Source organism: Cebidichthys violaceus, unplaced genomic scaffold (assembly GCF_023349555.1).
Source record: "Cebidichthys violaceus isolate CVI_PGR_0920_01 unplaced genomic scaffold, fCebVio1.0.p SCAF_3, whole genome shotgun sequence".
In the NCBI taxonomy this organism is placed as follows: Eukaryota; Metazoa; Chordata; class Actinopteri; order Perciformes; family Stichaeidae; genus Cebidichthys; species Cebidichthys violaceus.
Window position 1 is genome coordinate 12609955 of NW_027176483.1, and position 16944 is coordinate 12626898.

Here is a 16944-nt window from a genome sequence, read left to right on the forward strand (position 1 = left end):
GCGTCCTCCGAGAACGCCTGACGAAAAGTGAGACATATTTGTCTTCTAACTCAGAACTAGACGATGAAAAAATAGAATTGTCACGTATAATTGAATGCATGTCAATGAATCAACCTATCGGATCACGCTTTGTCTTCATCAAACAATATATGGTTTGCAATACAAAGAGGAAACTCACAAGATCTCAAAGGGTCCTCTGCCCGTACATTGGCCGCTGTAACATCCCCTTTAATGGGCTGTGAAGTCTGGCAACAAAATCTCTACAATGGAGTGTACCTTTAATTTACTGTTTTCCCTCCAATTGCTCTTACGACAACATAGCATTCCTTGGTTTGAAGAATAGGTAATTAACAAAGGCTGAAGCTTATAAACTTACATTTGTGATCTTTTGGTAGAAATAGGTTAATAGTGCAACACATATTTTTGTTACAACGCATTTTTGTTTTGTTTTTTACATTAGAACAAAGCTATATTCATGTTTGTTTGGTCCTCATTTAGGAAATCCAACAATACGAAGTGTTTTTCTCATTTCTTCTTCTGTTGTTCATTTTACCTTCCAGCATATAGAAAAACAACACAAAGACAAAATGGCCAGGAAAACATATTTAATGGTGGAAACAACTACTCATGTCATATGCACACTGAGCAAAATTTATAAAATATGTAATTCCATCACAGTATTAATAACAATAGCACAATAGATATGCATAGCCTAGAGATTCTAATAATGAAAATTAAAAAAAACTATTCATAGAATACTTTATATGCTTTATTTCAGTTATTACAGTTCTAACCTATCAACCTATTGAAATACATCAGAAATCTACTTTTGGATGTAATATTTGTAATTAAGGTTGACCTTGCACTACACATTAAACCCATTGACGTACTGGTTACTTAAAAGGCACAATCCTTTTAAAACGTAATTTGTAAAAGGTAATTTGTGCAAAATATATGAACGCTATACTATTACAGTAGCCTACTTTGTCTTGTTTTAGATTTGCAACTCCTAGTAATGACATATGATAACTAGGCAAGTTAAAGCTTTAGCCTAGAATGTAAACAGTAAGTCACTTCTGAACATGAAAATTATCTGACATTTTTCAACCACTGTATATTTCAGTGTCTTTTGGCATAAAAACCCAGATCCCAGGATCTGTCCAATGAAAAGGACCACAAAAGCTGGAGCAGGTGCATGAGAGAGAGGGGGGGGGGGGGGGGGAGTCATTAAGCAGGCTTCTTCTTCATTGGGTGCTATTGTTTTTTCCCTTTACATCCATAGGAGAGCACAGATTATAGCTGCAAAGTAAAAATCTAAAGTGGCAAAATGCATCAAGTTAGAGAAGTAATAAAGACAAATAACAAATATGCTGTAAGGCCAGTGTGGCAGCCATTGAATCAACCAGTCATGTTAGCGACGATCCCCTTCACGCTTGCAGGCTTGCTATAGTCACAACCTATAAAAGAAGGAAGAAAACAATGTTAAGATACAAAATATCACTACCACAAAAGACAACTGTGTTCACACATTTGGTGAATTTTTTTTTTATGGGTCTCATAGCCGTTTTTGAAAGAAAAAAACCCAACTACAACTGAGACAGCAGAAAGATAAATGCTGTTGTGGCAGCGAGGGAAATAGAAAGGTGAAAGGGGGGATAAGGTGCATGGTGTGAAGATAAGTAGCTGACATTTCGGGAAGCTGTGTGAGAATGTCAAATGTCACAGCAACAGCAACAGCAGCAGCGTGACAAAGACATATGAGCCAATGAACGAACCAGCAACACCAGTTTGTGTGTGTGTTGTGATAGTAAAGTTGTGAGAGGTAAAGACATGGTGGGCTCGGGGGGGGGGGGGGGGCTGATGGAAAGATGTGAGAGTACTGATATAAGGCCTGCAGGTAAAGACACAGACGGATACAAGTAGACAACTGGATTGTGTTTGTGTGTGTGTGTGTGTGTGTGTGTGTGTGTGTGTGTGTGTGTGTGTGTGTGTGTGTGTGTGTGTGTGTGTGTGTGTGTGTGTGTGTGTTAGTTGCCATTTTAATATGAGGTTCATACTTGTGGAAGGTCCATTTAAGACTTCTGCAGCATCTGAGGAGTCAAAGGAAGAACAAGGTTTACCTGACCCGTTCAAAGAAGGCCTCCTCTTTGACAACTTTGTAATTGACCTACACTAGTAAACTCACTGCTATTTCAATAAATGAGAGAAAATAGGGTGGAAACTTTGCAGTAGACTCTGTAGCAGTACCTCTTTTCAGCCTCCTCCTGGCAAGTTTGATCTGATCTTGAAGGATCTGAACCCAGTCTCGTGGCCCGGGCAACTTCTCTATTCTATGTTCAGTGCAGTATTTCTCTGTAAACACTAGACACAGTTCACACACCTACATTAATGTGACATGTATCATTGTATTAATGTGTCATTATTGTTGTACTCTGGTACAAAGAGACTGATTAAGTCTTTTGTATCTTACCTTTAATGGCGCCCACAATGTTCTGGTCCAAGCCCTTACGGTTATCATTGAGCCCTCTCTTTCTTTTACCGTTTGGCAAGGAGTTAGCCAGCGTAGTATCGTCAAAGAAGGCACACACCTAGACACATCATATCTCCACATTAAAACATGTTTGAGCCTTTTGTGAACTCAGCTTTATATGTGATGTAAATTATTGGATATGTGTTGTTGTTGTTTTTTATTAAAATGTCAGTAACCAGAGGTGCCACATGACAATCAAAGGGCCAATGAGTTGGCTCTCAGCAAAATATTGATGCGCACCAGTTTCCTGAACAGCAGGCTGCCAGAGCGTGTATAGTTGACCAGAATGGAGTCTAGCTGAGCCTTTGAGATATACACGTCATGATCCTCTGCAAGACGCACCTCAGACTGAAAAATAATCAAATAACACCTACTATGAATTATGAAGTATTTTGGAAAAATGGTAAATTAAAACATAAGATAAATTGAGTTTTTGGAAGGAAAAAGAGAGTACACACAAACTGCTCAACAGAAGTCATTGTCATGAGTATTAGCTTAATGTTGAATGTAAAATGAGATGATCGTGCAACACTTAATATCTCATACCTTCCCAAAATTATGATTCAAGATCAAAAGCGGTATGGGGACACAAAGGTTCTCCTTAACAACAAAGCATGTCACTTGGCGATGATTTGTAACACATGGACAAGAAGATAATGGATTTTAAATTTCCTAAATGGAGTCAAACATATTAAAGAAAGAACTGTTATAATATAAAAAACAAATGACTGCCTTAGTTTTGTATCTTCATAAAAGAAATCTGGAAGAAAATGAAGCCATTATGTAGTTAGATGAATTCTAGAACTGTCAATTCTACAGTATGATTTTTCAGATGTGCATTAGGTTGAGTGAAAAAAAAATCTGTAACAGTAAATACACACATTAAAAAACCTTTGACAATACATTCTTCAGAAAGATTCAATTCAAATTTATGAGCACTGTTTCTATGGGAGTGCAGTAAACTCAAATTGAAAATTTTAACTAACATGCAGATTACCTCTAATGACTGTTGTTCCTTTAGTTGGTTCAGGAGAGGATTGTGTCTGTTGTTGATAGCTACAGGATTTTTCTGAGGTGGCAGCACAGAAACCTTAGACGAGACGGAGTGACTGTTGGGTGTGGATGAGCCTTGCTCTTTCTCACGTTCCTCCCTCTTTCCAGATTCTGCAGGTGCAGCTATAAGTGATGACGCCTCCAAAGGGCCAAGAGCAGCTCTTCTAGTGCTAGACACATTCAGTGGTGCCACTTTATAGATTGGCCTCCTCTTGCGGGGCCTATAGCGAGGTGCGGGGCCTGGACCAAGACGAGGTTGGCATGATGATGCTGCCTCTCCCTGTATTTCCAAGGATGCTAGAAAAAGACATTAACACATTACAATTTCTCATTCTCTCTTTGTCACAGTATGTGAGTGTTCATCCACTGACCTTTTTGAGTGTGCATAAGCCTCCTCATGGCACACAGTTCCTGCAAAATAGCCTGTAAGGTGCCCTTACAGTTACACATACAGCAGGGGGCTTCTGTCGCAGCAGGAGGGACTACCTCTGCTGGAAGACAGTAAGGCATTGGTAAGTGATTGTCTGCTTAAACATGCATACTCATACAGGTGCAAAGTGCTTTCTTGCCACGTCACTGACAACAAAATGTGTATATGAGTGTGGAGGAGTGTTTGATTTTCTTGTATGGATAAGAGTCTGCCTTACACACCAATACATCTGTATATATACCTCTACAACAAAAAGCTTGTCTAGTGTGCAGCACAGAACACTTTCTACTCTCTATTCTATCAGCATAATTTTTCTTGTAAAGTTGTGTCTATTGGTTTTCTCTTCTTCAAACCTGCTTTTGTATCCTACCATTAGCTTCATTCCCTTTGATTGGATCCTTGGTATTGTTGAGGCTCCTCAGGGCTTTGGAGCGGGTGCTGTACTGACCACAACTTGGACCGTTTGGGATGGGGGTGGATATGGATGAGGGTGAAGGCCCTGGGTCCCCTGCAGAGTTCCAGCTGTTGCTCTGGTGGTCCTCTGATACAAGAGATGAAATTGCAGGCTGATGTACCCAGGTCAGATGCCTTTCCTGAGGATCCTTTGTTAAGCTGTCCTGCTCTGCTACCACGCGATGATATACCCTGCCGGTCTTATCACTCAGAAGCCTCATCATTCCAGTGATTTGCCTCTTGATCTCCACGCCCTCGTCCCCCAGCCAAACTATGTTGAGAAAGAAGGGTATCGGTATAATAAGTGAGATCTGCCTCAATATATCATAGAAGTTATTCCTCACTATGGCACATACCATCGGGAACAGCAGCATCCTTAGGCTCTCCATTGACATTGTTGCAGTTTGAATTCATCATATATGAAGGAGCAAAATCTGCAAGAAAAACAACAAGATTTTGTTGCAATGATGAAGCTTGTGCATAATGCTAGGGACTACTGTGATGTCAACCAAAGCGCCCCCCCCCCCCCCCCCCCCCCCGTCCCCGTCCCCGTCCCCCTCCCATCCCATGCAGAAACCACCACCTGTAGGTGGTATGAAGAAGTGTATCCAAGAGAGGTGGCTTAGAGCACATAGCTTCAGCAGAAAGTGAACAATCCAAGCTGCATGTTGGATGTTCAGAATGTGCAACATTATTTCATAATTTAGATAATAATCATTTAATTCTTGAATCTATGTTGAGACTGATGTCCAGGAAGGTTTTCACATGTAAGACTTTAATCATTAAGGTTATCTGTTGGTTATAACCGAGGCACAGACTATGGACATTGTCACAGCCATCGCTTTTGTTTACAGAGTCGTCTCTGCTGGCACACAGCGCCAGACAAACACCCAGACAGAGACGCGCGTCTTGCAAGGTCTTGCATTCATTCAGCAGCCTACCTTCATCCGTGACCAGTTTAAAGCTCCGTGACTTCCTTCTTCTCTTCCTTTCTCCAAACTCCATCTTCAGGGGGATATAACGTTAGTCTACTGCAAGTCGTACAGTCGAAAATCGCTCTTGAGGAAGACGAAATCAGTGACTATGATACACTCAGCGGAATCACTGTCCGTCTGCCTTATTAATCAGTTAAATTTCTCCTCAGGCTACGCTACAGATCCTGTCATCGGAACATTTTCATCGTGTTTAGCTTAAATGGACCTGATAAATATTGTTGTATGATATATTCTCGTTAGCAAAAATGATGCTGGTTCTTCCCTTTCGCCATGTAAATAAATTAATGACTTTAATATTAAAAATTCGTCACATATCCCTTTGCGCCACCTGATGGTATGTTCTCATCTAAAGGTCGAGTCACACATTTGCCACTGTGGTGACCAAACAATGGACTGTCACTAGAACAGAAGCAATAGGCTAATGAGATCAGACTGTAAACTTTTTTTGTGGATTCTAAAATTATTAAGAAATAAATACTGGTAATAGTATATGTATTGTTGTTAGGGCAACTCGTTTTCTACAATAAAATAATAATTCAATGACCATCTCTAATGTAATGTTATGTCTAACTCTTTGGTGAGTTTTTTTTTCAGTTAATGTTACGTTTATTAGAGATAATATTATATATTATAGACAGAAACGTAGATTGTAAACCCTTTTCTTTAGGCATAAGATAGGGTATCTTATATCTGAAGCTTATGTTGTGCGTCAGTGGACGGATTTTCCCAGTCATGACCTCGCTTCAGGCAACAGTATAAATTCTGAGTCACTGACAGGAAAAAGGAGTTAGTGTTGAGTCACTTATGACAAGTGCAGGTCTGTTAAAATGGTGTTACTTTTGTCATTACTTCATCAATTCTCAATTGTCAACCTAAAACGATTTAAAAATGGTCTAATCTTTTTCATTCCCCATTCTTGGTAGAAGAGACTGATCCCCACACACACTGTTTTGTAGAATTTTGTATTGACAGAAGTGGAGCATCGGCAGTGTGTTTGCAATTTGATTTAGTCATTTACATTTTAGAATATGAGCCAAAATATAGCAACATGACAAGGTCAGATCAGGCAATCTTAAAATATTTTTTTTATATGTAAGTATTCAAACAGAAGTATTTCGTTTTATTCTGCCCAAAGGAGAGTGCTTGGTCTTTAAATGATAAGCTAGATGTTGGTATCCATACTAAACTCTCTAAGAAGACTAAATGCTTAAGACGCTGACTTAAACAGTCGGTGGAGCCAAGTTACATGTTATTTTTTACATTTTTATTTTGAAACACAATCAACAAAATACAAAAAAAATTATTAAATAAGGACTCTTATACTGAAATTTAGGTCGGCTAAGAGGTGACCTTCCGGGTTAAGAGTTGCAACCTGAGCGTTTTGCATCAGTGCTACATGTTTAGCTAGTTAGATACTTTGTCGAAATAAACGAATAACGACCACAATTTATTGACATGGATATACTGAAAGCTGAGATCGCAAGGAAAAGAAAAGTCATCGAAGACAAACATCTTGTTGACGTGAGTGGCTGATAAAGTAGCTTGTTTTGTTAGCTTGGTAACTCAACTCTTTTGCTACAATGTTTATTAGCGTTAACTTAGCTAGCTGCTAGCTAGTTTAGTCAACGCTGCCTTTCCAGGATCATCGATGTTTTTAACGCTATATTTATTGTTAGATGTATTGTTACAGGACTGTGTGAAGCACAACATATAGCTAACGTAAATGTTAAACATGGTAAGACAGTCAGTAGACTGATAATATACGGGCTAAAAATACCAATGCTAGGTTAACTTTAACGAAAATAGCAAGCAAATACGTAGCGTTAATGTCAGACATCCACCGTGTATGCGGATATTCTGAAATATGCGGATTTTCTATTAGTATAACGTTGTATTAACTGTTTTCAGTGTGTCAGTCAACAAACAAGTTGACGCTTCGGACGGAGGGTGCATGGACCCTCGTGTGACAGCATGTTTCATTTTACTTTGATACAGATAAAATGTTGGAAACATCAGTCTCACCTATCATATGCATATGGTAAATTACCAGTTATTTTGTATTAAAGGTATATACACTTCAATCGTAGCATAAGAGAAGGAACAGGTAGGCATATGGCATCTTTGTTGTGAGACCATTTCTATGTAAAGCCACTTCATGCTTTGCCACCAGATATTTTCCTTGTGTTGTACATCACGTTTGAATAGAAATGTGAAACGAGTCAATTATCTTTCTGCTTCCAGGACTCCAAAAAATTCTTCAAAAGGTCTGATCTTGCACGCAAGGAAGAAGAAGATTACTTCAGAAGATGTGGATACAAGGTTGATGTCAATATCTCTCTTTTCCTTACTCTCTCTCTCTCGCTCACACACACAAATATAAATCTCTGCCTTTCCTTGGTTCAGTTTTATCTCATGTTTAGTATGAAACTTTAATACTGTAGTTTAACTTTGTGCTAGGAAACAAAATGAGGTCAGGCTTTGATGCCCAGGTGTACATTGGTGTTTGTGTGTGCTGTTTTTCCCCCAACCTGCCTTTGCTGCCTGCATCTGTAGGTTCAGAGAGAGTCTCCTGAGAGCCAGGTATGGGATTGCACAGTGAAAGTAGCTGACAGGATGCATGATAAAAGGATAAAACACACTGTGTCCCAAAGGCTTCCGCTTCCTTGGCACCCTTTCTGAAAGTTCACTCTCCAAAACCAGTGAGGATAAAAGGAGAAATAACATGGTGGAGACATCTTTATTTCCCAGTGCAGGATAGAAATAACTCCATGAAGGCAGAAGATAATGACATTTATTCTACGTCAGACATCTCAATCAATCAGTAAACCTATACTAATTTGATATCGGGCTAATATGCTAATAGAACATTTAACCAGCTCTCCTCTGCTTATTGTGCGTGATAGATTTAGTCTGGTCCAAGTCATTTTGAAAAGTCATGGATTTTTCTTTTCTTTTTAGTAGTTAAGTGTCATAGTTTCATAGCCTATTACAGAAATCCATTTGAAAATATGAATTATTCAAATTCTCCTTCATTATATGAATTTGTTGAAGCACCTCATGCTTCCAATGCGCCACCATTGTCAATATTTATGCTTTTAACAATTTATTTTTATATACAGCTGTTACAAACTACTTACAAACTCTGCAACAATCACTTGTCAGAAAGCAAGGAAACAAGGAAACGAAACCACAAAGTGGGACACAGACATGGTGTGAATTTCAGCATGATATACTGAACTGAAATAATAATAATTATAATAATTCTGTTACCAAGCTGCACCTCTTTTTTTTTTTTTTTTTTTTGCACATAATCGGGGACAGCAGCTTTAATATTGAGGCCATCTAAACATTTCTCCTGGTTTGCATAGCTGCTCTATAGAAAACTGTATTTCTGTTCTACTTTGTGCAAGGCTTAAAATGTCTTAACGTATGAAGCGGTGTTCTTTGCACACATGCAAAATACTGTGTTTATTTGAGCAAGGGCCATTGTTTGTTTGGAAGGCTTTTGTTGTCTTTCTGTTTGTTCTTTTAGATTGTGCTCCTTGTACCACAATCTAAGAGTGCTGGGATGCATGTGCCTATAAAAGCATGATCTAGCCGCATAGTTTGAGTTTACTTTTTGAAAAAAAAAAAAATACTGAATGTTTTGCCTGTGATTAGGCTTCATGTGGTGCAGCCAACATTCAAAAAACACAAAATGAAATAAGATTTATGTAATTTTCAAAATGCTTGCTTCTATTGGTAAGTTATTGGATGCCTTGTCTTTATAGAGGAGCCTGCAGGTAAGATGGGGATGTGAATGTGTGTATTCAAACACATCAAAGTGACACATCCTCGTCACTCCTGACGTCTCATCTCATGAAGACATTGCAGATGCTTTTCACATATCCAACAAGTTGTATATCTTTTTTTATTTGCATTGTCCCAGAAAGAGCAATCTTTCAATATTATCATGAAATTAACCTTCACTAATCCCTTCAATAATAAGTGTATTTCTGTTTCCTCCATGTTGTCCTGAAGATTGATAAGAAAGAAGATGAGCCGTCCACCTCAGCCAATCCAGTATTAGAAATGGAACTAACAGAAGAGAAGCTGCCAATGACACTGTCACGGCAGGAAGTGAGTCGATATAAAATATTAACACTTCCGTCAAAGTAGTTTTTCTTTCCTAACAAAAAGTGAATGCATTTTATGCATCGCTATGTGTGTGTGTAGGTAATTCGACGACTAAGAGAACGAGGGGAACCAATCCGACTGTTTGGAGAGTCTGATTATGATGCCTTCCAGAGACTCAGGAAGATTGAGATTCTGACCCCGGAAGTAAACAAGGTAGGACAATGTAGTCTTTGAGTGGGACACATCATCCACATCATTATCTGGGGGGGGGGGGGGGGGAATCATACAGTAACCACTAAATATAAAAATTGCATATCACTACCATTTCAATGTCACTTTTCTATGAGCCTTCACCGGAAACAAATTTGATTTGTCCTCATTTTGAAGCACAGTTTGCGGATTGACACTGTTTAACACTGCCTCTGCATCTAGGGCTTGAGGAATGACCTTAAAGCAGCCATGGACAAGATTGACCAGCAGTACCTGAATGAGATCGTTGGAGGAACAGAGCCAGGAGAAGTGGACACTCAGCACGACCTGAAAGTGCATGAAGAAAACACCACTATAGAAGAATTGGAGGTACGTTGCATAGTTAATACTGCATAGGTTACAGCATCAAGTAAACATTAACTCATTCTGTGTCTCAAGCTGTGAGTTGCAACATTTGTATCAGTTACACATTGTTCTGAATTGTGTTCTTCAGTAAGATATGGTTATGATTGACTTTATGTTTGGTACTGAAACTCTCCTTCAGGCTCTTCGTAACACTCTGGGCACTGGAGATGATAATGGAGACCAGGATGTTATCGACAAGTTTTTGAGGGTAAGGCAAGAAAATCCTGCTCTACCTTTTGATCTAGAGGGAGCTGTTGGATCAAAAATATTTTACAACACTGTGGCTGCTATACATGTCGTATTCAATATACAGCGTTGATTTGCACTGTTCTTAATTAGCTGAAGAGATTTTAAGTTATTTTAATGATGGAGTTTTTAGTGCGATGTATTTTTAGCATGATCATTCAAGAACAAATAATCATCATTTGTCATGTTGTATAAACTGTCCAAATGTATAGTATATAATATGTTGTTGATACAGGAAAATGATTGTACACTCGTAGTCATGATGCAAACAAATTATTGAATAATTTACCAGCGTTTCAACATGACAGTCTTATTCAGGGTACTAGCACATTGTTGAAAAGAGAGGCTTTTTGGATCTATTACTTAAAAACCCTTGCCCTCAATGACCTAAATGTTGTTTTTTAGTTAAACCTCATTATCTGACTTTGTGTAGAGTTTAATGTCTATAAGTACATAGATACCTAGATGTCTTCCCTCTTTCTCTGTCCTTAACCTTTTCTGTATGAAATGATTTATCAAGATATCATTCTTTTCTCTGTGTAAATTTATATTAAGTTCATTCTAAATATATTTCTAATATCTGCACTCTACATCTACATATGGTATCACGTGTAACACAATCCCTTAGGGACCCACTTGGAGCCAGGGCTGGTTTTTGTTTTATTTCCTTAACATAGTATCCTTAATATCTCTCTTAACACTGTGTCTTTATAAGACTGTTTTGTAGACGCTTGGCTTTTTTGATACTTGTACTTTTTTGATGCATTGTACCACCTAACTCTTTATCAAATGGGCTCTGCCTAGATGTGTTTTTTAAATGACTGAATGAATCCGGTAGATATTTGCTCCTCCTACAATATGGAAATATAAATTGAGGAAACTCCTCTACACAATAGAGCACACCTGTTTCTCATCTCCTATTGAATGTTTGTGGAGCTGTTTTGTCCCTAAATAGCCTGAAGATGGCTGTTATGTTGAAACATGTTTTTTTTAAACATGGCTACATGCCTGCAACTATTTTCCTTCACGCCTGTATTTTCACCGTTGTCAGACTTCTCCAACACTGGTGTGCTTCCTCCCCTCTCTCAGTGTTTAGTCAATAGCCATGTTTCCTGTTGTATTCTAGTTTCTTCTTGGTGTTTGGGCGAAAGACCTGAACAGCCGAGAGGACCACGTGAAGCGAAGTGTTCAGGGCAAGCTGGCCAGTGCAACTCACTCACAGACTGAGTCTTACCTGAAACCTCTCTTCAGGAAGCTCAGGAAAAAGGTAGCGTTTGTGGAGAGAGTTTACTATGTGTTGTTTTTTATTTTTATTTCTAAAAGTTTTAATTTCTCTTTAATCTATTTCAGAATTTACCAGCTGACATCAAAGAGTCAATCACAGACATCATTAAATTCATGTTGGAGAGAGAATATGTCAAGGTTTGTTATCTGTATAACAGATGTTAGAAGGGGCTAACATGGTTTTGACCATGTTAGCCCCTTTTATTGATGTACAAATGTATCAACTTAATTAAATGTGTTGTCCAGGCAAATGATGCCTACTTGCAGATGGCCATTGGTAATGCTCCCTGGCCAATCGGTGTGACCATGGTGGGTATCCACGCTCGAACTGGGCGAGAAAAGATCTTCTCCAAGCATGTGGCCCACGTTCTCAATGATGAGACACAGAGAAAGTACATCCAGGTGAGACGCCCTGAGATTGTCCCCCACAGGTGGTGTCTAAATCTCTATTGCTTTCAGAATTATTTCTAAAACTGTGACCCTCAAATTTAAGCTAATAATAATTGCAAATATATTACCATGTCACTGTAGGATTTTATCTTTGTTGTATCCTCTAGAATAATGGGTTGTTGTATGGCATGTATCAACATTTCCCGGATAAATTAAATGCCATATTCAGCCTTATTTTACACTACTAATTACAATCATTTTTATTCCCATTGATATTCTGATTACTTAAAGTGACAGTCTCGAGGATTTTCATTTAAATACATGTCTGTTAAGTCACAACCCATCACTGAAGGAGGTAACACAATGGTGATTCAGCCTACATCACACTGATGAAAGTATATTCAATATTTATATTTTTGCAAATACAAATAGGTGTCTGTGGTGACTTTCCCTGAAAGAAACTGTATTATAATTTTTCTCCATTGTATTCAGACAAAAAATGGAACTATGCACACACTTCTGAAAACTAGAAGCTTATGTATCAACAAATACTCCAGACTGCTATTTTCAAAGCCCAATGCCTTTGTTTTCACTCAAATATATATTTTAAATCAACTAGGACTGAAATGTTAGGGATTGTGCACTAGTTCTTAGACCTAACTTTAATGTGCTTTCCGTGAAAGTGTTCTATTATTAAAATCAGAAAGATGCATATTGACTCTTCATACAGTAACATATTTGTATGACTGGGATTCATGAGGAACACCTCCTCTGCTGAATACTGCTAACACTGTAAATATTTTGCATTTAGGTTATTCAAGTGTTGCTGCATTATTCTCCTCAGTGTGCAGTCACTGCACCTGTCGTATGTCAATAATATGTGCTGAGGTTAATAGATAGCTGGTCATATACAGTAGTTCCTAGAAGCCATCACATTACATCAATATATCTCCCAAAACGCAGTAATCATGAAATATACACATTAATGAAATGTTTACGTGTCTATAAATTCTAAATATGTGGCAAGGCAGTTTGAGAAATGAACCATCAGGTGGGATATAGTTGACCCTTGTTTATACTTTTCATTCCCAACTTAATTGTCTTCTGTTTTTTATTTTTGATTCTACAGGGACTGAAGAGGCTCATGACTATCTGCCAGAAACACTTCACAACTGTTCCATCAAAGTGTGTGGAGTACAACGCTCTTTAACTTGTAACTTCAGTTTAACTTATGCCAAGGCTGTCAGGTCAGCTGTATCACAGTCCAATATGGTGGTTTTGGCAGCAACTCAATTGGACATGACAGTATGGCTGAGCAGAAATTGCTCAACATCTTGTATATCAAGGGCTTTCAATTACATCTGCATTTTTTGGGGTCTGAGAAAATAGATAAGTTGAACAGAATCTGGGTGAGTAAGACCTGTTGTATACAATCCGTCGTCATCAAGCTTAGAAGTGAAAATATCTTAGATTTAGGTGGAGGACACTCAACGACCCTTGAGTCTTGTTAGACTTGTGAACTACTGTCATGTTATTAATCAGTCATTCGGTCCTACTTGAGAACATGTTTATGCTCTAATGAGTTCCGAACTATCGTTGCAGGAAATGTTAAACAGTAAAAAGGTTTAGCTTGTGAAAACCAATAATAACAGAACATGTTTCCAAGGGTTTATTTTCATGATGTGGGAAACCCATTCTGTCAAAAAAAGCTCCAGTTGTGTAAGTTTTATTACACATGGAATATGGCAGTTCTTAACTCTTCCTAACTCTGTTGGCAATGCAGATTCAGTTCAATGTGCATGTTTAAGGTTTCAGTAGATACATAAACCAGTCAATGTGTATCTGTACCATCTTAGTAAGAAAATAAAGGTGTTTTTGTTATAACAGCTGCCAGGATTTTTCTTCTTCAAAATAAATTTTGTTCTGAAATTGAGTTCTGCAGCTGGACTGCTGAATGGGACTATTTTTAGCCACCATAGTTTTTTTTTTTTTTTTGGTCATTAGAAAATGTGTCTGCAGGGAAACAGTTTGTGATAAAGGACTCTCTGTAAATGTGCCATGACATGCTTCAGTAAAATGTTAGATTGCCCACTGTGTGACTTGAGGATTCATTAACACTAGTCAGATGAAAATAGGCAATTAAGGAATCAGTGTTCTAGATTTGCCACCACTGATTGCTGATGGAAACCTTCCAGTAGTTTGCTAAGATGGCAGCATCCAGCGTCACACACTGACCTTATTACACTGAGTAACCATGGTGATCTGTTCCTTGTGGTTATGGTGTGTGCTTGTGTGCACGTTACCACAGTTCCAGTCAGTCGGCTCTGAACACGTCACTGCTTGAGACCCAGCTGGACAGGTTGACAGTTGGCAGTGCAAATACTGTGAATAAGAGCTGTGTTTTCCACCCACATCTAACCCTCACCATTTTCTTTTTTCTTTCTTTTTTTTTCATTCGGAGTCATTTATCTGCCTGTCCTTGAGGAAAAACTAAGCTAAATATTTTGGCTTTTGTCCACACAAATGTGTTGTGTCACTGTCAGCTGTGACGTTTGCTTAGCCAAGGCCTTGAAATGATGGTCCAGTGGAAAGTATTTGCAGTTCATTGTTAATGAACAAGATAACTCTGCATTTTATCACACCTGGTTGTTTGTGTGAGTTATGTTATCTTCCAGACCAGTGCTATGCCAACAGAAAGGAAACACTACATTTTAGGTGGACATCCCAGAGATTAAAGAGATTAAATTAAATTTCAAAACAATAAAACTACAAGATTTACTCTGAGATCATTATTTGTTTTTGGTGAAGCAGACCACGAGAAACCTATTGTAGTTTTGTGGTTCTTCGGCAGATGTTAGACTGATAAGGAGGACATGTCTGACTTAGAACAAGCACAGTGAGGGCAGGGTGGGCTGTGCAGGAAAAAGATGTTAGGGTAAGCAAGGGGAAAAATGGCTAAAAAGACATTGCATTTTGGAAACACTGCAGTTTTTGGATGTTTATGGTTGTAACAAGTTTGCAGTTATATGTAACACAACATGTTCTTGTTCCTAGTATTGATAAATTTGGCATGAGAGCAGCTGATGTGTTTCTGTGACATGTTCTGCTCACTTTGAATTTATCTGTGCTTTGGCTATTTGAATCTCAAAAGATGATTCATGTTCACTCTCTTGATTGTATTCATTTCACTTTAACTTGTCCACACTAGTCAAAGATGTTGTAAAGACTGCAAACAAATAGGTGGCCTCATCCCCATTCTCTTGGCACTGACCCTGTATGTGAATAAACTGATTTAATACGGCCTGAACTCCCCGACAACAATGAGGGTTTGTATTCATTATATCGGGGCCTAACTGTTTATATATTTCCTAATGACCTCAGATGTATTCATGGTTCCATTACTGGCTATAGGATCCGGCAAAGCTGATAAGAACCTGCTCTCTGTGCTCCTTTTGTTCTGGCGTAGTATTGTGTCAGAGCAGGACGTGTGAGGGATCCACTTAGATTCATTATCACATTCAAATCCCTAGGACTCGTGGAAGGACTATCTCCATCGATCCTGTGTAACTGCTTACATTAGCACGCCAATATTGCATCATGTGACGAAGTAATCTTGCAGTTGGTGAGATACTCCTCAATTATTCCCAATTTAGATAAAAAAAATCTATCCACAAACGAGTAGAAACATTATTTAGTCAGGTTATTAATGTTTGATGGTTTCAGTATGTTCTCTGCACCTTGTGCTTTGATTTTGTCTTCAACAAGCCGTTCTTTCAACTAATTCTGAATTAAGATCAAAACATCAGTTTATGATCGGTGCACCGTTATGGAATATTTCAGCTCAACATTTTGTTTCCAGGTGACTGTTCTCCGTTCATTTCCAGGGAAATGGCTTGTCTATGGTTGTCTGCCAGCTTGCAGGGCTTAACTGTAATTAAAGCTTAATTTCTCTTTTCGTCTGGACTGGCTGGACAGATCGTTGCCAGGCACCTGCAGAGGTGGAAACCAGTCACTGGTGGAGGCATGGTATATCACACCAATATGCCTCTCTTTCTGTTTGTCTGTGTTTGTCTTTCTCCCCTCCGTTTCTTTCTGGATCCCAGGTGATGTAAATGTATTTATGGATATACTCACTTTCCTGTCCCAGACAATGAGGCAATTATGAACCTTCCTGTCAGTCTCATGTGAAAGCTTTGACTTTGAGTCATTACCACCTTCAAAGTGCAAACTTTATTAGCAGCGCTCAAATGGGGCCTAAAGGTCAGAGTCTTGTTTAAAATGCTAAACCATCTGATAATTGTGATGCATTGGGGTCATTCTAGGGTGGCAGCATAGAGGAGAGGGAGAGGAATATAGTACTGAATGCTGTTCTTTGGTAGCACAACCTTCATTTATTTACTCAGCTTCTTTATTTGTTATTTTCTTTGAGATGTATCAAGATTCAAGGTAGAATTTATTGTCATTCTGCAGCATACGATGAATATTAGATGTCTGGACTGGTTACTCCACCACAGTGCCACTGCATCATCACTTCTGCTCTGCTGATGTAACATTGCAATCCATTTCTATGAGCAGCACATAAATGGATCTTTTCATCTAAATTGTCCTTGTCCTCTGAGGAGCCATCATGGTGAAGTGTGTTCACAGCCACTGCTTCCTTTAGTTCAGAGAGGACAGGAAGGGAAAAGAAGAATTCAAAAACAAAATAAAAGTCAGAAATTGATGGCAATTGGTACGGAAGAGATTAGAGAGGATGTGAAGCTTACAAGCAGACCTTCGCCAGCAGCTTTAGACTGTTGCCTTCCATTATCCAATCATATTCGTCACCTTCT

General features: G+C 38.6%; 2 protein-coding genes across 5 annotated transcripts; one reads left to right on the plus strand and one right to left on the minus strand.

Annotated features, from left to right (window-relative positions):
* Window positions 1-822: 822 nt before the first annotated feature.
* On the minus strand, window positions 823-5723 carry bend7 (BEN domain containing 7). Its single transcript, XM_068723477.1, has 10 exons — window positions 5408-5723; window positions 4823-4900; window positions 4384-4737; window positions 3955-4074; window positions 3528-3880; window positions 2771-2878; window positions 2471-2588; window positions 2248-2361; window positions 2058-2090; window positions 823-1457 (listed from the first exon to the last, which is right to left on the minus strand). The coding sequence occupies exons 1-10, from the start codon at window positions 5469-5471 to the stop codon at window positions 1399-1401; spliced, it is 1401 nt and encodes a 466-aa protein (XP_068579578.1). The 5' UTR covers window positions 5472-5723; the 3' UTR covers window positions 823-1398.
* A 1087-nt stretch (window positions 5724-6810) lies between these two features.
* Window positions 6811-13998, plus strand: prpf18 (PRP18 pre-mRNA processing factor 18 homolog (yeast)). Of its 4 annotated transcripts, XM_068723109.1 has the most exons (11): window positions 6811-6982; window positions 7703-7780; window positions 8015-8041; window positions 9482-9580; window positions 9677-9790; window positions 10010-10156; window positions 10332-10400; window positions 11565-11705; window positions 11789-11860; window positions 11969-12124; window positions 13242-13998. In XM_068723109.1, exons 1-11 carry the CDS (start codon window positions 6917-6919, stop codon window positions 13320-13322), a joined length of 1050 nt encoding a protein of 349 aa, XP_068579210.1. In that variant the 5' UTR covers window positions 6811-6916; the 3' UTR covers window positions 13323-13998. The 4 variants fall into 4 exon arrangements, with proteins under 4 accessions (XP_068579210.1, XP_068579212.1, XP_068579211.1 ...); XM_068723111.1 differs by lacking the exon at window positions 11789-11860; XM_068723110.1 differs by lacking the exon at window positions 8015-8041.
* Window positions 13999-16944: the final 2946 nt, after the last annotated feature.

What these genes read in the sequence shown, in the direction of transcription:
- bend7 (XM_068723477.1), bottom strand. Translation starts at nt 5,471, where the DNA reads ATGGAGTTTGGAGAAAGGAAGAGAAGAAGGAAGTCACGGAGCTTTAAA. An exon ending in TAAACTGGTCACGGATGAAG is followed by an intron (nt 4,901 to 5,407) that starts GTAGGCTGCTGA and finishes TTTTTCTTGCAG; the next exon opens with ATTTTGCTCCTTCATATATG. An exon ending in GGATGCTGCTGTTCCCGATG is followed by an intron (nt 4,738 to 4,822) that starts GTATGTGCCATA and finishes TTCTCAACATAG; the next exon opens with TTTGGCTGGGGGACGAGGGC.
- prpf18 (XM_068723109.1), top strand. Translation starts at nt 6,917, where the DNA reads ATGGATATACTGAAAGCTGAGATCGCAAGGAAAAGAAAAGTCATCGAA. An exon ending in TTATCGACAAGTTTTTGAGG is followed by an intron (nt 10,401 to 11,564) that starts GTAAGGCAAGAA and finishes GTTGTATTCTAG; the next exon opens with TTTCTTCTTGGTGTTTGGGC. An exon ending in TCAGGAAGCTCAGGAAAAAG is followed by an intron (nt 11,706 to 11,788) that starts GTAGCGTTTGTG and finishes AATCTATTTCAG; the next exon opens with AATTTACCAGCTGACATCAA.